The sequence below is a fragment of the Halichoeres trimaculatus genome, unplaced genomic scaffold (genome assembly GCF_033239565.1).
Source record: "Halichoeres trimaculatus isolate MK-OKI-2021-1 unplaced genomic scaffold, fHalTri1.1 fHalTri1_scaffold_16, whole genome shotgun sequence".
Classification (NCBI taxonomy): domain Eukaryota; kingdom Metazoa; phylum Chordata; class Actinopteri; order Labriformes; family Labridae; genus Halichoeres; species Halichoeres trimaculatus.
The window spans coordinates 5,964,940-5,986,256 of NW_027437194.1; the positions used below are offsets into that span (position 1 = coordinate 5,964,940).

General features: G+C 36.6%; 1 protein-coding gene across 1 annotated transcript in view; it reads left to right on the plus strand.

Annotated features, from left to right (window-relative positions):
- The window catches only part of tsc1b (TSC complex subunit 1b), a 42,217-nt gene extending 26,102 nt beyond the window's left edge, over positions 1 to 16,115 (plus strand). Inside the window, exons 15-22 of the mRNA XM_074690567.1 lie at positions 1,050 to 1,093; positions 4,040 to 4,206; positions 4,781 to 4,963; positions 5,592 to 5,702; positions 10,245 to 10,367; positions 12,453 to 12,640; positions 12,875 to 13,048; positions 14,802 to 16,115. Of these exons, the coding sequence (XP_074546668.1) occupies positions 1,050 to 1,093; positions 4,040 to 4,206; positions 4,781 to 4,963; positions 5,592 to 5,702; positions 10,245 to 10,367; positions 12,453 to 12,640; positions 12,875 to 13,048; positions 14,802 to 15,492 (1,681 nt within the window). The 3' untranslated portion in view covers positions 15,493 to 16,115. The remainder of the gene's footprint in view (positions 1 to 1,049; positions 1,094 to 4,039; positions 4,207 to 4,780; positions 4,964 to 5,591; positions 5,703 to 10,244; positions 10,368 to 12,452; positions 12,641 to 12,874; positions 13,049 to 14,801) is intronic.
- Positions 16,116 to 21,317: the final 5,202 nt, after the last annotated feature.

Sequence of the window (21,317 nt, forward strand, 5' to 3'; positions counted from 1 at the left end):
CAGCAGGGTTCTACTACACTAACTGCGTAAATGTGGCGTTTCCACTGACTTATCCCAGGACAGATACACAAATAACCGAGACAAGCCGCCCCACTTTTTGGAACCCTTTTGTAAGGGTGCCAGACTAAACCACTCTCTGAAGGTGGAGCTACAACACTGCAGACCGTTGATTGGTCAAAAGAATCGTCACTTACCCCGACAGCAGCTGCATTTCTCCTGGCGGCACACAGACTTCTCTGAAACAAAGCTTGATTGCACTTTGTATCAAAGAGCTACATGCCAATCACAGAGGACGAAATGCTGCATGTCTTCCATCTTTGCTTTTTGTTTACTGTGTCGCGTTTTTCTTCTTCGTTGGATTTATCAGCGAGGTAAACTGTGTCGTGCTGCTAACGCTATTGTTTAACAGCTGCGGCTTTTGGCATCTGGCTTAACTGGACCAAACTGTGCCAAACCGTACTGAACCAAACTGGACTGCATGGTGGAAACGCAGCTGAAGTTTTAAAGGAAAGGAGCCTTTGTCTCTCTTGATTTGTTACATCAGCAAACACTAAGAAACGTCTTGAGTTTAGGAAATCAAACTCTGGTTTTAGGTCAGTGCAACATGACTTTGACTTAATTTAAGCTTTGCTTATGTTTTGTATAGAATTTTTATGCCTTTAGTTAGAGAGGTAGAGATGTATTCGTGTAACAGGCAGCATGACCAGAGCGCACTGAAAGCCTGCACAAAGAGCTTGTGGAAGGGGAATAATGTGAGACATGACAGTGTACCAGTTTTCCTGAAAATCCCTACCATCATAAAGTTGGTCGATGGTATATCATTGACACCGCTTCACCGCCCAGCACTAAATCAAACTATTATGTTCTCCTCACAATTTTAAACCCAGGAACTGGTGGATTTCCTCAGGTCTAACAGAATTTCTCACATCGCTCAAATGCTCGTAAGAATTGATGCTCTGCATACTTTGGCTGCAGAGGTCACCTCAAAATAGCCAGAGAGGAAAACATCCACATTCTTCTGAAATGTTTTTCCTCCTTTCCTTCCACAGATTACCTTTGCCAAGTAAGTCAGCTGACTGGACGCACTTTGGAGGTAACACACTCACTCGCACACACACAAACACACACACACAGTGATAAAAGAAGCTTTTATAAAGATTCCAGATGGTGCATTATTTAGGCATGACTAGTGATTCGTCACGAGCTCTGAGACATGAACATCATGTCAAACTCAACCACACAGGGAATTTGTTCAACTTGGGTTTATCAAACACACACACACACACACACACACACACACACACACACACACACACACACACACATAGTTCCCACAGTCACACAGAAGTCAATCAGCGCTGAAATTCAGAAGTCTGCACCATTTTTTTTTTTTTATTTCAGCTGAAACTCAGTCCACCATGGCAGGAATCTAATTTTCTACAGCGGCATCTCACAACAAGACACAAAAACAGTGTGTGTGTTTTTGTAAAAGCTCTGCCAACTTGTAATTACAACTCTGTAACTGAATCATCTGCCCTGCTCGGCTGATAGGAGTCAGGTAGTTTTGATTGCAGCTACAACAGATCTCCTCTCAGCAGCCGTGGCTGACTGACGTGAGCTCTCCAGAGACTGATAAAGGCTGGGATCCAAACTTTTTCTTCATGTTTTATTCCACCAGAATATTTCTAAAGCAAAAACAACTTAAAGATGTTTGTTCTAAAAAAACAGGTTCCCTAACCCTAATGAAACTTTGAATAACAGATTTATAAATCCATCTACCTAGTCAAAACGCAGCCATGAGAATATGAAAAAGCTCAGTGTAATATCAAGAAGTCAGATATTTAAGTCACATGCTTTTACGTACGTCATGATCCAAATCCAGATTAGCCAGGAATAAAAAACATTTTGTGTTATGAACTTACCTCTTTAAAAGATTATTCAAAGCCAGAGTAGACTTTTGTTTATATGAAGTTTGATTTTTTCTTTGGTGTGCAACAGGGGTCAGAGGGGTCAATGTGCTGTAGGGCTGGGGTGACATGCTTTTCCTCCGATTCGAGTCTTATACAAATTTTGGGGTGCAGATTCGATATGAATTCTGGTTCTTCGATATTTCTGATTTTTAGTTTGATTTTTTAACACAAGACCATGTAAAAAAGTTGGATGATGACGATGATGTTGATGTCCACAGACTTCATCAAGAGCCGTATTTTCCCCTAAAATGCACATCACGTACAAGTCACTTTTTTAAGATATATTCAGATCTGGCACATCAACTTTTCCCAAATCAGCTTAAACACAAAGACTTAAATTAAGGATTTAAATAAAAAAAAAAATCAACAAAAAAAAGACAATTTATTTTAGCATTATTATTGTTTTTTATTAGGATTTTCAAGATGCATAATAATAACAATAACTGCACCTGTGAATTAAAAAAATAAATAAAAAAATCACAGTTTAAAATTGTAAAACAAACTATCCCAATACTTTGATACATCTTTTTTTTTTCATGATCCCTAAAGTTCTATAACATGTTAAACATGGATGTAAAGTATAGATACTGTATAAAGTATAGATACTGGATGTTTTATACCAAGTTGTTAATATTGTTATATTTTTTTATTTGACCTTTTTGGCCACTGGTGGAATTGTAAAAACGCAAAATAGTGAGTCAACATAAGAGACAGATTGATAAAGACAAAAACAAGACAGTTTCTCCGTAGTTTAAGTTTATTTTAGTCAGTTTTTTAAACTCACACACAGTTCAAATTACTTTGTTAGCTTTCAGTATTTGAAACAAAAAATTACAATTTATTTAATTTTAAGCATTTTTATTGGGATTTTCAAGACGCATAATAATAACAATAATTGCACATGTGATTTTTTTTAAAATCACAGTTTAAAATCGTAAAATAAATTATCCCAATACTTTAATACACCATTTTTTTCTCTGACCCCTAAAATGCTATAATATTTTAAACATGGATGTAAAGTATGGATACTAGATTTTTTTATACTTATTTTTTTTTTTATAAGTATTCATTGTTGTATTATTTTATTTTACATTTTCTTTTGTTTTCAGTGTTATTTTGTTTCAACTCTTTTTTTCAGTGTCAGCTTTGTTTTAATTAGGTTCTACGGCGGGTTTTTTTTAGTTGAGTTTATTTTTTTGAACATACTAGGTTTAAGTTTAGTGTTGATTAGTTTCATTATTAGTTTTCATCTTTTTGTAATGTGCCGATATGTTATGTGTTATTATACCATTTTCAGAAATGTATTCACAGAGGACAGATAAACAATATAATATGTCAATATTTGTTATTCTGTGTGGCCACTGGGCGAAAGGTAAAAAAAAAACACAAAACAGGGAGTGAACATATGAGACAGATTGACAAAGAGAAAAAAAACAGAAGACATTTTCCCTACAATTTCAGTTTATTTTATTTGTTTTTATAAACTCACAACAAAGTTTAAGTTACTGTTTTCTTTTAAAGCCTCAATATTATTTTCATTTCAGTTATGTTTTTTAAGCTCTTGTCTTTGTTTTTTCCTTAGTTTTCATTAACTGTAATGACCTTAATTTATACTAAACGTGTGCAGAGTTTCCATCCCCCAAATACTGACATGCTGCAGAAACTCCTTAATTAGTCTCTGAACTGATAAAAAAACAGCACATTATTCAAAAAATATAAAAAAAAAACTTGTTCATGCAGTCTGAAGGGGCAGGCCTCAAACACCAAGGCTCATGACTCTGCTGCTGACAGGCCACCAGAGGGAGCCTTAAAGAGACAGCAGCCAAAAATGTTTCAGACAGAGGCTAAAATAAGGTTTGAGAAAGAAAGGGATTATTTTTAATCTGTAAATCATGTAAAGTTCCTACAGAGGGACCAGAGGGACAAAATAAATCTTATTTAAAAATCATACAGCACCCAGCTTTAAACCATTTAGATAATTCCAGATAATTTTTAACAGTGAGTGTGAGTGAGTGTGTGTCAGGTGTGTGACCATGTTAATTACATTATTATTACTACGCCCTCCTCAGGCTCTGCTCCGATGGACGAGCTTCACACGCTGCGCAGCCAGCTGCTCCTGCTGCACAACCAGCTGCTGTACGAGCGCTACAAGAGGGAGCAGCACGCCGTCCGCAACCGACGCCTCCTCCGACGTATCATCAACGCCACTGCACTGGAGGAGCAGAATAATGCTATGGCAAGTTAACATGTGCTTACAGATGTGATGTGGTCGCAGATTAACCCTGCTTAAGCCCTGAAGAGGCGCTGCGAAGTTTAATCTGATATTAAACAGAGAGAAATCAATATTAGTAATTTTATAAAGTTATACTCAAGAAAACCTCACATACAGTATGGCGTTCACATGACAGGCTCTCAGATAAAATATACTGATTGTTAAATTGAGTCCCTGAAGCTGACTTCCACTGAAAGTTCCTCACAGCAAATGGGTGTGTAGTTTTATTTGTGGCTATAAGTGGATGCCAGATTTAGATTGATCGCCTTTAAACACATGGTATTTAGAAAGAAGTCAGAAAAGCTCCTTTCTGTCTCCTGGAATGAAATGTTTACTAAGAGGTCAAACACTGAGGCATTCATGCTGAAATCAGCTGAAGGAAAAGTCAAATTCCTGCAAATCTTTTGAAAATTATGCTTTGGAAAATAGATTTTAGAGAAATATGTGCGTGTTTCCTACTCTGCCAAGAAAAAGAAGGCACTAACAGTTCAAAGAGCTTGTTTTTCATGCTTTGTTTTTGTGTTTTCTGTTTGTGCAGAAGGATCAGCTGAACCTGCAAAGTGTGGACATCCTGTCTCTGAGGGAGAGTCTGCAGGTGGAGCAGCAGCGGTACAGACAGCTGTGGGACGACCGGGAGACGGTGGTGACCAGGCTACACAGTCAGATCAGACAACTGCAGCAGGGACGAGACGACTACTACACCAAGAACCAGGAGCTCCAGGTCGGCACCACAGACTGTGAGGGATTCTGGGAGAATCTGAGTGAAGCCGAGTGACAAAAATAATAATAATTTCTTTTTTTTTATTCTACAATCCCCGAAAAAAATACACAAGAACAGCAGCTGGTGATCATCATTTAACGTGATGTAAAACCTCATTTTTAACCTCTTATAACTACTGGAAACAAAACGTTTCAGAAAAAAGAGGACTTGAATACAAGGCAGCCAAATGATATCTTCAAATCACCACAACAATCCAACGTGAGAAACATTTTTACAAGGTGCATTAATTTTTTAAAGTTTGACCACAGCCCATCTAGAATGACTGGAGAGCCAGATTTTTTGACCTATACTGCAGCCAGCCACCATGCTTCAAGATTAACCTCTAAAAACCTGCAGTCAAAAGTGGACACAAGTGTTCATGTCTTGATAAACATCGTAAAAATTGTAACGACAATACAATTAGACTCTGTCGTTAGGGGTGAGGGAGTGACGTTGAAATACAGTACCTGATACATTGCGATGAAAATAGACAGAATGCTCCTTTAATGGTAGAGTAACAAGAAGTTTTGTCAATTGACTTCAGAAGAACCAATTGTCTTTTTTTAATTTTGTTGTTTTGTGTCTGCAGAGTAAGCTTCAGGAGTGTCAGAAAAAGATGGATGAACTGGAGGCGGAGCTTCAAAGGGCCAACAACAAAGTCTGCCACACTGGTCACCTCCTCAACCAGATGACGATTAAGGTAAAAAGATAAATCCTACTCTTATAACCTTACTCTTACTGGATCCCACTCTAACAATATACCAAAAACAGAAACACAATGATTGTTAGAGTAGAATATAATATAATATAATAGAATAGAATAGAATATACTATTATTGATCCTCCATGGGGAATTTTTTTCGCCACAGCAGCTCACAGGAAAAGTGCAATAAAGCAATAACAATAAAAAAGGAATAATGATAGTAAGAATATGAAAAGAGAAATTTAAAGAAATAAAAACACAAGAAAAATATTAATATTTACATGTTAACATATGAGCAAGATAAGTACAAATTTACATAGGGATGAAATAAGCACAAAGAGTTCAAGCAGAACATTCACCGTATTAACAACAGGAATCAAAAGTTTGTCAGAAAAACAAAACAATTCAACAACAGAAACCGCATACATACACAGGCATAGACATAAATTAACATGTATTATCATGTTAGCTATGTGTATGTAGTGCAGCTGCTTTAAAACAGCCACAAGAATAAGTAAAAGATTTAATGTAAGAAGCTTTTTGTATGGACTCTTTTTAACATCCTTTAATCTATGAATGGTTTTTACTCAGTACAAATATTAATACTAATAAATGATATAAGTGCTTTGATGATATCTGTGTCAGATAACAAAGGGAGCATTTTAGTTTTTACTACCCTGCTTTGGGCACTGCAAAATCTTGAACTCAGTAAGTTTATTAGTCTTCTTTCTCAGAAAAGTGTCTAATTAGACTCAAAACAAGCCACACTCACCTGAAAAGTCCAGGAAATGGTTTTTTTTTGGGGGGGGATAGGATAAGCCACAAATATGGCTTTGCTGGATTTAAGAAAGATAATATATATATACGTTTTCATTGCTTTTTTAAACAAAAATAATGTTCAGGATCTGGATGTTTTATTTTATTTATTATAATTATTATTATTTTCATTTATTTCTATTTTATGTATTTACTTATTTACATAAGCTACGATTAAACAACAATGTAGTAATAATAATAAATAAACATAAGAAAAAATAAACAGAAATTATCACAGAATATACATGCTTTAACTGCTTTTGATTTTATGTTTTTTATTTTATTTTTGCTTTTAATGTAAAAAAAAAATCAAAAACTACTATTAAATTTTCAAAGAAATAACTCTTAGTTAAAAAAACCTATCAAGTCAATTCTTCTTACCCAATTTGCAGGTATATTTTTAACTAATTCTTAGTAGATCAGGTGTCATTTGGCATTTTTTATATCTTAAAATAAGTATTTTTTTCAATCATTAGATGAATGTAGCTCATGTAAAGGCTGATAACTATTTTGTGCCAGAAATATAGAAAAAAACTTGCTGATCTTTAGCTGTGTCTTTTAATAGTGTAAGTATTGCTGTTCTTTCTAAAATTAATTCATCAAATAGTTTAATATGAAGATTTAAAAAACAATGCTTCCGTTGTTGGGAATTAAAGAAGAAAAATCAAATAGCTTTCCTTGCCCTGTAAAACAGGCCTCATTAAATCTTGCTCCTGATATTTCCTTGGCGGTCTGACTTTTCATCAGCCAGTTCTGCCAAGACGAAGGATTAAAGCCGCCTTTATTTTTATCTTACATGTCTGGGCAGGTGTTCAGCTGCAGATAAGGAGATAAACATGTTCCTGCTAAGAAACACATATGGGCTCAGCTCACACGGCATTTTGTCACTGGCAGCTCGCTGCTTCATGTTAAATCAGCTGGGTTGTTTGTTTGCAGCCCTTCAGGCTCGTCTAGTGCACGATTTAAACCAAAACCCAGACCATTAGAGGGAAATCAAAGAACAGCCGACAGGCATGGGGACAGTTGGGGTCAGACCTGGGGAGTTACAGCAGCCCACGCCCCGGTCCTCATCCTGCCATCTCTCTGCAGACTACAGACTGTCCCAGAGCTCGGTTGCCGTGGAGATGATGGCTCTCCTTCTCTATTTTTGGGTCAGGGACGAGGGGGGTCTGGGTGTTTTTCTGCCTCCTGGGGTTTGTCTGAGGTCTGTTTTCCTCTTTTGACCCAGACTGAGCCAAAACCCTGATAAACATGGAGCTGTTAGCTCAGAATCAAATGTTACACATCAAATCAAAATCAGAAAGCATCCATACTAAATCTATATAGATATTTATTTATTTAACCTTTATTTTACCAGGAATGATCCCATTTAGATACAAGATACTTTGTTACAAGGGTGTCCTGGCCAAGACAGCAGCATGAGAAAGTTTCACACAGATGACAAGACAGAGACAATAGACAGAAATAAATCAACAATACATCAAGCTCATAAATTAGCAGCGTTCTGTAGTAAAACAAGTGCACAGGCTCATCAGATGATCCTTGATCCTGGTTTTAAAGTAGTCCAAGATAACATGATGGTCCAGTTTCAGACGGCCTTGTAGCTCAGACAAAGATGGAGGAGCAAAAACACTAAAAGCTCTTTGACCGAAGACAGAGCAAGTACGAGGAAACTACAAACAGAATCTGACTTTTTGACTTTAGGAGTCAGTAAAGAACACAAATAAGATGGCAGATCATTCAGTACAGCCTTATAAAGAAAGGTATACTAATGTTCCATTCTTCTATTATGTAGAGAAGACAGGCCAACTTTGTCATACAAGACTCTGGTGTGTGCAAAATCCTGATCTGGAAACAAAGCGCAATGCAGCATGGGAAACTGAGTCCAGCATTTTTAGAGATGCAGATGAAGCATGCATATAAAGGATGTCACCATAAATGTCGCTTTAGCCACTTTTTTTCCGAGCAACAACTGACAAATATTCTTTGTTACTGTAAAAGAAGCCTAGCTTCACGCTCAGTGTTTTTTAATACGTTTTGGAAGTGAAGGCTAAAAGGAAGGTTGGTTTCGCTGTATATTAGGGTCCTGTAATAAGTATTAATAAGACTTTTGTCAGTACTTATTAGATGCTTATTCACATTATTATTTGTTTATAAGACTATATAACTGCTTAATAAGTGTTTAATAAGGTCATTGTAAGGTTTAGGCGTGAGGCCCCGAATGGTTAGGTTTAGGGGAAGGGCTGGGGTAGGGCTCATGAGAGACAAAAGCAGAAGACAAAAAACAAAGAGGGTTAGGTTCCATATAGCTTATAGATTAAGTTGTCTTGTATTTACTATTACAATGACCTTATTAAACACTTATTAATCAGTTATATAGTCTTATAAACAAATAATAATGTGTTAAGCATCTTTTAAGTACTTACAAAGGTCTTATTAATGCTTATTACAGGACTTTAATATAAAGCGTTACCGAAAGGTTTTCATCCAAGAGAAAACCAAGGTATTTAAAAAAATTTAAAGTATGGCCCCATTCAATCCCCTCATTTTACAGAGTTAAAAGCTGACATTTGTCCTCTACTGTCCTCTTGGATCTTGCTTTTGTTTTATCAGCATTTAAAACCAGCCTCAGTTTGCAGACTTTTTACAGTGTTAAAAGCGACTCGCAGTTGGTTGACTGGGCTCCAAAGTAGGGATAGACTGATTATCGGGCTGATATTTGGCATTTTGAAGCATATCGGCATCTGCCTTTTTTTTTATTCCAACGGCCGATATGAAACCAATTCAAAACTGTGTTGTTTCAGCTCTGAAATTGATTCAACTGCATTACACGCCTGTAAAAGGCAGCACAAACTCGATTCTGTCCAGTTTTACTGCAGTTACATAGAAATTTGGGAAAACTTTATTTATTTAACTTTATAAAAAATGTTGCTGAGCCTGGGAGCTGTTTACTAAATATATGCTTGAAGGCATTTGAATGCAGTTAAGTGTTGAAGTTTATATTGTTCAAAATTCTTACGCCAATATTTTCACTTTGACTGCAAATGAATATCGGCTTCAAATATCCGTTATTGGCCTCCTTGCCTACTAATGATCAGTATCGGTATAGGCCCCAAAAAATCCATATCGGTCTATCTCTACTCAAAAGAAAGGAGCCTAAGATGGTGTCATCTGCATAAAAGTGAAACTTTGCGTCTGTGACGTTTCTGAATAAATTATTAATTTAAATAACAAAGAGCGTAGGGCCTAATACAGACCCTTGTGGAACCCCATTTTTAGTATTCATAAAGCTAAGTTATCTACTCTGACACATTGCTTCCTGTTGCTCAGATAGCTTTCAACCTCTGTTGGCGAGTCTCTGCAGAAGAATAGAGTGATCCACTGTATTAAAGGCCTTAGATAAATCTACAAAAAGAGCAACACAGTCTTTTCTGGAGTCTATGGTTTTTATGATTTCATCCAAGACCTTCATTGTAGCAGAACTCACAGTTAGGAGATGGGCGTTTAGTTATTTGGGCAAGAGGGATCACCACCTTTAAATACTGGAGTGACATACGCAGATATGATTTCATGATATCCTCTAAAAAACTTCATTATTCAAAATAAACAAACTCATTGGACTAATTCTGGTCTTAATGTTGATGAATTCTCAGGTATCTGTGGACAGGTGTGATTTGTTCGTTTTGTCCTCCATTGTCATTGTTTGTCTCGCGTGTCCTTCAGCTGAGCAACAGTGAGAGCACCCAGCAGCAGATGAGCTTCCTGAACAAGCAGCTGCTGCTCCTCGGGGAGGCTCATAAGCTGTCCATGCAGGAGCTACACCACACAGGCGTCGATAACACAAAGGTACAGTAGCAGGGAGAGTGTGTGTGTGTGTGTGTGCGCGAGTGTGTGTGACAGGTGAGGAGAACTGCAGCGACATCGTACCGAGGTGTAAAAGGGATACTAATTGGGTTTGTTGGGTGTCGAGTCGAACTGTCCAACACAAGTGTTTAAGACTGTTAATAAACTGTTCATAAGTTTTCAAACTAAGGTTTCCTGACAGGAAGAGACGGGTATGTTTGTGTATCTGTGTTTTACCCTCAGTAACGCCTGACAGGCTCAGAGATTTTCACCTGTACAGTGTCACAGTCTAAAACAGGAAGCTGGTTTCTTTAGGTCCCTTGGTTAAGATCATGTAGGGAGTGATCTGATTTGAGCCCCATAATAAATGAAACTTAAAGTGCAAGTTAAGGTCAGAAACCTCATCTTACCTGCTTTTTATATCAGCAAAATGCACATTTGGGGTCAATAGAAACATATTTTTAAAAAATCAAGTTTTTTTATATTTAAGTTTACTTTATAATCTACATATTCAGCTTTTTTCATCGTTTGTTGGGTGAAACAAGTTGTTGGCCAGTTGGTCTAATTGATAAATGTCAATTGGTGTAACCCAGTGTTTCTCGTAAAAATCTAAAATTGTGCTAAAAACAGTTATTATGAATATGGTTTTATCAGTCTACTACACTGTAAAAATGGGAGTTAAATTGATTTTAAACTAACTGAGCCAAAAATAGGGAAAATATTTTGATGTCTACATCATACTGACTTGCTCAGTACAACAAATCTCAAGCATATTGTGATTGTTACCAACACTTTAGTCCTACTTTAATGTTATACTCCCAGTTTGGTGTTAGCTGCAGGTTTGTACGATAATTTGTTAAGATCTTGATCACACTTTTTCATCTGTCAGAAATTATGGTGACCTTGTCTTGTATTGTTTTGCAAAGCAATCCGACCATTTACAGTGGAGTTATATACACATATGGTGAAAACAGCCCTATCTCACAATGATAAAGAATCCTTTAAAACAATCCTGGATCCAGACAGTGATCCAGGTCAGCTCCAAAATTTTATCACTTCTTCCTAATCCCATTTTTCACATTTCCTGATTATTTAATCAATAAGATCATTTCGTTAATTTTTGAGTTATGTTGTTTACAGACAAACAGGCAAACTCTCCCAAAAACGTAACCTCCTCGGCAGAAGTAAATATTTCAAATACTTGAAAGTTTTTTGTGTTGACACCATTTGACAATTTAATGGGACTGCTTCTTTAATGGGTTAAAAAAGTTAGAAATGTGATATTTAATACTATGACACCAACAGAAATGCAAACTACACATTTAAACAAACATCTAACATGTTGTTTTAACAAGTCATCATACCAACCCTTCTTTGTAACTTTCAAAATAATCTCCACTTCATTAAAGTATTAAGTAGTTGCAGCCTTTGTATTCTCAGATGTATGAAAAAGGTTGATGTGCCTCTTAAAGTTTTGCTCTAACTTTGGATGCACCGATCACATCTTGGTATCCGAAACAAAGAGCTGATCCATAGGACAAGTCCATGTCGCTCAGCTCTGTGCTCTGGTTTTATCAGTGCTTTTTTGAAAAGCAGAGCTTAAGTATCAAAAAGGAAGAAAACTATGGTGGCTCAAGAGTGTTGAAATATTTTAAACTTACCTCTTAAACTACCAAAAACTCTGATGGCAACTTGCAAAATGTGCAAGGTTAATTCCTCACCTGTCAACTTCTGAGGTTTAGAGTGAAGTTGTTGTTTCCTGTTAGTATCACAGATTCACTCACCAGATATCCACACATGTATCATTCCATAAAACAATAATACGGCCACTTAAAATACTTTTTATATATCACTTCAGTTTTCAAAGTTGGATAAGTTGCAAAAACACAATTTTCATAATTTCTGTTAAGGAATAGAAAACCATATCAGCGTTGGCCAAACTCAACCTTGCCTAAAATCACATTTTTGTGTCACTGGACCAAGATTTCAGTCTTGCTCCTCAAATCTTAATTTGTGTCTTTGTCACTCTTTTATCTAAAGCCTGGTCTTTTTCTGTTTTTTTTTTGTGGATAACTCTCCACCACGCAGGAGGCCCAGATGCTGAAGATGTCTTATGGAAAAGAGGTGGAGACGCTGAGGCAGAATCTACTGGTCCAGGGTCAGAAGCTGGAGGCAGCGCAGCAGAGAGTGGCTGAGCTGGAGACACACCTGTCCAAGAAGGAGCACCTTATAGTGGAGCAGAAGAAGTTCCTCGAGGATGTGAAATGTCAAACAAGGCGAGTATGAATGCTGATTTATCCACTGACGCACTTCTAGAGAATCAGCTCTTTGGGCCTCACAAAAGTCGCAAAATTTTAGAGCTTTGGATTTAAACAGAGGTTATGTGTGTGCCTGAAAATCAGCATTATGAATTAATCCGATTGCTCTTTTTTGCAGAATGAAGAGTGCAAAGGGAAAAAAAAATTGTTTTCTGTCCAACCTTGACTGTTTTTTTGTCGGTGTGTTTGCAGGGCAGAGCTGCAGGCTTCAGACAGCAGGTACCAGGCTCAGAGGAGGATCTCTCAGCTGCTGCAGACTGAGCTCCTGCAGCTCTACAGCAGAGTGGAGATGGAGGCTCCAGCCAGTACCACCACCAGCTCACCACAAGGGGGCAGAGCTGACCCACACACCAGTGCTGATTCCAGGTCAGTCGCTTTAATTTGTTGATTTAGACCCTTTTATTTCCCAAATTTTCAGAGTTGTAAGGTATATAATTTTATCAGTTAAGTCCCTTTGAATCGTGTTATGAATTTATTTTTTCAATTTTGTTTTTTGTTTTGAAGAAAGTAGGATTTTTATGACTGGAAACAATTGTTGCTGGTGGTCACACAGCTTGTCACTAGGTCACCTAATAATTATGTAGATATGAAATTAATTATAATACTAATAAAGGTAAAAAAAAAATAATATAGTCATAATGATACTTATGTGTCAAGAAAATTGCACCTAATAAGTAAATTATGCTCAGTGTTTTCCTTTAGTTAGCGACTAGCTATGTGCAAATTTTGTTGCCACTCACAGAAACAAGCCCATGAACAAAAAATTATGTATCCCAGGTAAAATCTTTTGGTGGAGGTTTACTCTAGAATCTTTAATGATTAAATAATTATCAATATGTTTTTGGGGAAAATCATTAGAAATATATGAAAATGGACTCTTTCCAGGTTGAGTTGCATCAGCATTGTTCTCTGCTGGAAGGTGCAGGAAGCAGATGATGTCATGTGACAGGAACCACTTGAAAACTATTTTTCAATGCATTAGTAACGCTGAGATTTTTTATTGTGAGTGGAAAATGACAGTGACACACTTCAGCAACAGTTGTTGCCTGTGTGGCAAAATGGGCTAATGCAAGGGTCTTCAACCTGCGGCTCTGGAGCACATGAGGCCGTTTGACTCCTTTGCAGTGGCTCCTTATAGCTTTAAAAAATTATTATTGAATTGATGATCATTTGATTTTATTTCATTTTTTTTCCATTTTTTCCCCCTTTTTTCAAATGTCCAAAAAGTCAAAATTCGTTGAATATTTTGCATTTTTTTAAAATAATTTTTGTAAATCAGTTATATTCCATATTTTTGAAAAATATTGCATTTTTTTCTTAAATCAAATGTAGCAGTTTTTTAAAACTTATTCTCTTCTTTTTTTTTCAAAGTTGACAAAAAAAAAATTGAGATTCAATGACTTTGAAAAATTTTATTAAAATGTCATCAATGATTCAAATTCGTGAAATTTACAAGATAACACATTTTTCTTTTTTTTTTTAATTACAAATTTCTTAAAGATAAAAAAATCGAAGCCATCACATGCAGACACTAACACAAAATAAAACAATGCATTAACATTTTGTTGAACTAAATAATCATCAATTCCTGCAACAAAGCTTTCAATGTTTTTTCTAACTTTATGTAAAAAAATTTGATTTCATTTTTCACTACTTTTTTCAAATTAAGAAAAAAAAATCCAATTTTTTTTGAAGATTTTACAAAGTTTTGAATTTTTTATGTTCATTTTTTTTAAATGTAGCATGTCATTTTTTTGTAAATTATCTGCACATTTTTCAATTTCATTTTTTGCATTTTGTAAAACTTTTTATTTTTCTAAATATTTGCAAATTTATTACAAATAAAAAAACTAAGACATTGCATGTTCAAATTTATAAACAAAAAACTTCTCGTAAAGATAACTATTCACTAGATTTTTACTTTGTAATGAATTTTATGCACTTTTTTTATCTTTATTGTGAAGATGAAGTAGATCTTGTGGCTCCTGAATGACTTTAATCAAGGTGAAGCGAGGAAAAATGGCTCCTATGATAGTAAAGGTTGCAGACCCCTGGGCTCATGTGAGTTAAATATCAGATAATTGTGGCTAAATTTGTCGACTTTGTGTGTCTTCTGCAGCGTCGTGATGCCTGATGGACCAAGTAAAACTCACATCAACGAGGATGTGGACCACAGACCACCACATGACTCTCCTCGAGGAAACGGCAGCACTTTATCGCCAGGGCAACTGAAGGCGAGCAATTTGTCCACAACAGCTAACTCCATCAATGGCAGCCAGGATTTGGCCCCGCCCCTTCTGGTAGAGCCCTCCCCGTCCTGTCCCCACACCAACTCGCTTACACCCCAGCCCCCCTCTGACGCGCCGCTCACCGTGGGCTCGTACCCCAGTGCCAAGAGCTTCCTGGGCATGAGGGCGAGGGAGCTGTTTCGCAACAAAAGCGAGAGCCAGTGCGATGAAGAGCAGCCCCCGCCACGCCTGGCCGGCCTCGCCCACGGCCTGAAAACTGAGCTCTGTGTGGAGCCGCCCTGCCAGGGTTATATCGCGCCTGTCATGCCCGCACCTTCCCCCAACCCGACTCTGCCCCCTCCTCCAGCTCCCGCCCCCGCACTTACCCCGGCAGCCCCTCTCACTGTGCCCGCCAAGCAGCCCCCCTCCGAGCCGAAGCAGCGGGCCTCCAGCCAGGACAGCCCCAGAAGGAAGGCTGGGGCGGGGCCAGGTGTAGGGCGGGGTCATGCTGGGTCAGGTCGTCCCCGGCAACAGCAGCTAAAAATCATGGACTATAACGAAACACACCACGAGCACAGTTAGAGACACTGAACTGAGCTGGGACGCAGGGCTGAGACTGAGAGACTGAAGTTCAACGATGGAGAAAAGCTACAAACCAGAAAGAGCGACACGTCAGCAACTCTCTGGATTCAGTGTTAAATGTTCATTCCTCTGAGTGGACAACAGGATGCCCCCAGTGTTCCTCATTATTATTGTTTTTTTATTACTTCACCAAGTCATTCCCCTGAAGAATTTCAACAAGGTGTGAGGGAAACACTTTGGATGTGTTGGTACCAGAGAATATGCTAACGAGTTGAGCTCCGAGTCAAAGATGCACAAAGATAAGCTGACAGAATGTGATTTAAGTTCGAGTTTCTTCCTCGAGACACTGTGAATCTGACATTTAAAGGGTCAACTCCTTCAGAAAATACTTGGTTTAGCTGCAAACAGCCCAGACTTTGAGATTGAGGAGGGTTTTGTTACTGATGCTCTGGGCGCTGAAAGGTCAAATTTCCTTTGGAGGACACAGAGACAACCTCATTCAGAAGAAAGTTTGCTCAAGTAATTTTAAAAAACAGCTGTTTGGATGCTGTAAGCTCCACAATGGGGTCCCTGCACTGCAAAAAAAAAAAAAATCTTATCAAGCATTTTTGTCTTAATTTAAGGCGAAAGTGTCTCTTTAGACTTAATCTGAGCCACATTCACCTGACCAGTTCAGAAAAATGTTTTGTTTCAAGTTATTTATAGACAAAAATGAGCTCTGAATTTCTTTTAAATAACTTAAAACAAAACTTTTCTGGACTAGTCAGGTGAATGTGGCTCTGATAAAGTCTAAAAAGACATTTTTACTTAAAATAAGACAAAAGCACTTGATAAGATTTTAGTTTTTTGTCGTGTTATCTCAGTTGAAAAATCTAAGAGGGCAGGCATCTCACACTGGAAAAAACTAAAATCTTATAAAGTGATTTTGTCTTATTTTCAGTAGAAAATGCCCTTTTAGACTTAATATGAGCCACATTCACCTGATCAGTCCAGAAAAATGTCTTGTTTGAAGTTATTTCAAGATAAAATAGATCTGAGTTGCTTGTGACAAGTAAAAACAACTTTAGCCAATGAAACCAGAGAAAACTTGCAAATTTTTTAGCAATTTTGTTTGTTCCTTTGGCAGATTTTTTCCTTGTTACGAGCAATTAAGACCTCATTTTTGTCTTTTAACAACCTAACGCAAAACATTTTTTCGAGATTAGTCAGGTGAATGCAGCTCAGATTAGGTCTAAAAATACTTTTTTACTTAAAATTAGAAAAAAACACTTGATTAGATTTCAGATTTTGGCCGCGTTCTCTCAGTTGAAGAAGCTAAGAGGGCGAGCATCTCACAATGGAAAAAATCCAAATCTTATCAAGTGATTTTGTCTTATTTTCAGAAGAAAATGTCTTTCTAGACTTGGTATGAGCCACATTCACCTGACCAGTTCAGAAAAATGTCTTATTTCAAGTTATTTAAAGATAAAAATGAGGTCTGAATTAGTGGTAACAAGTGAATAAATTTCAGCCAATGGAACAAGAGAAAAGTTGCCAATTTTCAATCAATTTTTTTTGTTTCATTGTCAGATTTTTTTACTTCTTACAAGCAAGTCAGACTTCATTTTTGTCTTTAAATAACTTAAAACCAGACATTTTTCTTGACTGATAAGTTGAATGTGGCTCAGATTGAGTCTAAAAAGACATTTTTACTGAAACTAAGACAAAAGCATTTGATAAGATTTCAGTTTTTGCCATGCTATCTCAGTTGAAGAAGCTTATCTCAAATCTTATCGAGTGATTTTGTCTGATTCCTGGTGAAAATGTCTTTTTAGACTGAATATGCGCCACATTCAGCTGATCAGTTCAGAAAAATGTCTCATTTCAAGTTATTTCAAGATATGAATGAGGTCTGAATTGCTTGTAACAAGTAAAAAAACTTCAGCCAATTGAACAAGAGGAAAGTTGATTTTTTTACTTGTTACGAGCAATTGAGACCTCATTTTTGTCCTTAAGTAACATAAAACAAGACATTTTTCTGGACTGATACGTTGAATGTGGGTCATATCAAGTATAATAAGACAATTTTGACTTAAAACAAGAGAAAAACACTTGATGAGATTTCAGCTTTTTGCAGTGCAGGAGGTCATTTCTCAAAACAATTTGATACCAATGAAGGTTAATTTCCAAAATTTGGGTGAACTGGCCCTTTAAAAGCTTAAAAGCCACTGCTTTCAGAGAAAAGATTAAATTAAACCCCTTAAAAGCAAGAGATGATGCTTTTATCCCAACCATTGAACCATTGATCATGTTGAGTGAGGTTTAAACCAGAGCTGAGACGTACGAAGAGACGTTTGGTTTCTTCTTGATGAAGATCCCATGGACTCTTCGCCCATGTTAAAGAGATTGTGTTGTTTCTCATTGGAAAGTGTATGAAATTGTGAACCACACTGAAACATTATGCATTTTTATAAATCCCACTTTCTGTTGTACCTTTATACCTTTTATTTATTAAGCCATGAAGGTGTCAAAAGTGCATATCAGAGATTTTAATCAAACATTTCAACTGAGGATGAACTGATCATTTTTTTCCAAGTGCCATGAAAACGTTTGTGTTCCTATCCACAAAGAAAAGATGTACATTCAGCAGGCACAACATGGGAAACACAACCAAAAAAAAAAACACATTTTCCGTTCAGGCTGCCATTCCACAGGAGCGTTTCATTCCAGATAAGTATTAAACATTTTCTCCGGCTCGGTATTGGAAGTGGTTTAAATCCTGTTGTCCACTCAGATCTCCTCCTGTCACTTCCTTTGCCTCGCTATCTAAAGCATGTTCAACAATCCACTTTAAATGCCAACAGTAGAATAACTACAGCAAACCAAGACAGAAGGTACAATCAGCACAAACTGAAGAAACCAGGACTCTGAGCGGGGCTGGAGAATTTGGGACAATATGGCAAAAAAGGAAGTTCTTAAAGCAGTGGCTTGTGTTTAACTGTGAACAATAAAGATCGTCTTCAATGTTTTGCACTACAATTCAGAGTTTGGCTTTTTCTGTGCTGCTGAATTTAAGCTCCACTTGTTTGGCCTGCGCCCCTGTGGAAATGTAGCATCAAGGTGTTTTGTCATTATATCCTGTGAAGATGGAGTTTGTTTTTGGGACCTGACACTTTCAGATGTTTGCCGATTGAAAAGACAGTCTGTTCTCCTAAACTGTGCTGTTGGTTCACAGTTTAATAGAAAACAGATGGACAGAGACGATTTTCTTTAATGGTCAGCCTGTAATAAACCGCTCAGGTATAAAAACACAGCTGTGAGCACCAGAGACAACATAAACTGTCACAATTATTCAAGTGAATGATGTATTTCAGGCATGTTTGAGCTAAAAGTCAGCATTTCTTGGTATAATCATCTCCTATTCTACTTAGATATATATTTTCTCAGAGCTACAAACTACTCATCTGTCGGTCAAGCCTCTAAAACTTGTAAACACACAAACTATTGGGTTAAAGATAAATTCACCTCAGCGTGTGCTGATAGAAAGGATTCAGATCTATCCTTCTCCCACCTTCAATCCACATTATGCACCCCTCTCTAACTTTTTCTTCCTCTTCTTTCTCAGTATTCTCTTCTTCTTTACTCAGTGCTCTCAAAAAAGATAGTTTGTCATGTCCAGGAGCTAAAGTGGTTCCTCGAGGAGTCCTAAAACAAGTAACTGCAAAGTTCAACGTCAAATTTCAATTATCATCATTCATTTGACCCCCTGATGTGTGAAATATGAAAGCCTGTGTCAAGATGTTTTACTTGAACATTCTTTTTTCTTTATAGTGCATGAAAAAAAAGACAATTTTCATTTTATTTTCAAATATTTGATTTCGTCAGAAAGTTTCAGACAAGTACCAGATGGTTAAAAAGTGGAAGAACTATAAAGTATACAAAGTTCAATGGTTTGAAAATATGATTATGTTTTTCAAAATTTAAAAAGATCCTCATAGAATTATCAAACTGAAATAAACAAATCAATTAATTAAAATAACTAAATAAATAAATAAAATAAATAAAATTTAAAAAATCAATAAATACAAAATTAAATAGATAAATAAATAATAAAAACTAAAATAAATGAATAAAAATAAATAAATAAATAAATAAATAATCAATTTTTAAATTAAGTTTACACTATTTAATGTTGAATGCTCAAGCCCATGTAGTCCCTGGAGTGGACATGTTCGTAACTTAAAAAAAAAACAAAAAAAAAAAACAAAAAACCCACAAATATTTGAAAAATAAATCCTTTTTTCATGCCCTAAGAAAAATAAAACTTTTGAGAAAAAAATCTTGATGCAGGCAAATGTGCAATTCCACAATAGAAACTATTGCATTTAGGAGAAAACGACTTATAAATAGCCCTCCACTGCAGTCACCAGTATGCACCAGAAGGTTAAATCAAAAATCTTTTTAAGATTATGTCCCGTTGATGGTGTGGTAAAAGTGTGTGTGTGTGTGTGTGTGTGTGTGTGGCCTTTGGTAGATCTTGACACCAAGTGGACGCTAGAGGTACTGCATCATGCTCAGTTCTTCTACTCTTGTATGTTGCCTTAATGGGGTCAGCCCAGTGTCCCCACATTTCTAGGACATTTTCAAAATTAGGTCTTGTGTGTTTCTTAATTTCCCTTGAATTTAAGCTCTATTCTCCCACAAGATTTTTAGAAGCACATTATTGTAAACTAATGAATAAATGAGTAATTTTGTTTCGACCAACAGCAGCAGAAATCGTCACAATCACAATCAGTACAAGAAAATTACAATAGGCTGTTTGAAACTAGACTATTTTGGCTGAAGCAAAGCTAAAGAGGCTGATTTTTTGTTTATTTTCCTTACTTTACACAAACAAAACCAGATTTCGTAAAAAAAAAAAAAAAATTAAGTCATAGAAATGTGGGAACATAAAGATGCTCCCATCATAACTGGCTGCATTACACTCTACTGCCTTCTTAACCTATTTTTTTAAAATTCCAGTTATATATATGAGAAGGTAGCCAGTAGGCCCTTTTGCATTTTCTTTCATTCTTTTATGCCTTTTTTTTATTACACTCAAAGGCATAAAAAAGACATTTTTTATATAAGTGTCAGATAGTATTGATATTCTACTTCTTTGCTTTACATTTTCAGATATTTACCCATATTTTCTGCTGATTTTGCAAAGAAAAGTTTGGGATATTTGCACTAACTTTCACTCCTCTTCTCCTTTTCCACTAGAGGACACTGTTCCCCTGAAAACGAACACCAGTCTCAGCAGCCTCACTCAGATCAACAGGTAAGACAGGCTTGTAAATGTGGTGTTGCACGGTGGAGTTGCTGAAGCTGTTAAATGGAATCACGGTGGATGAATTAATGTCTGTGCTTCAGTGTGTTTCACTAATTCAGGTAACATTATTAGGGTACTTTGCCATATTTTAATTTATTTGTTGAGAAAATGTGTGTAATTAATATGAATGTTGGAGAAAAACAACACTGACTGAAAAGGCAGAAGGTTACACCAAAATATCAAAGTCTTTTTTTCTTCATCAAGATTATGTTTTTGTCCACCAAGTAAGGGGAAAAAAATGAAAATCTGGAACTTACAACCTCGTTCTCTTGCATTATTTGATTATTTTGTGTGAGAAATGTGTGTGAACACACGTATATGACTGTGTGTGTGTTTGATTGTATGTGTTTCATCAGGTCCCAATTCCCTGGGCTTCACTGTTCACTCTCATCTTGCTTCCAGGACCGAATCATTTTTTGTGAGTAAAACCGACCAAGTATGATTAGTTTATCAAATGTGTGCATATGTATTTTAG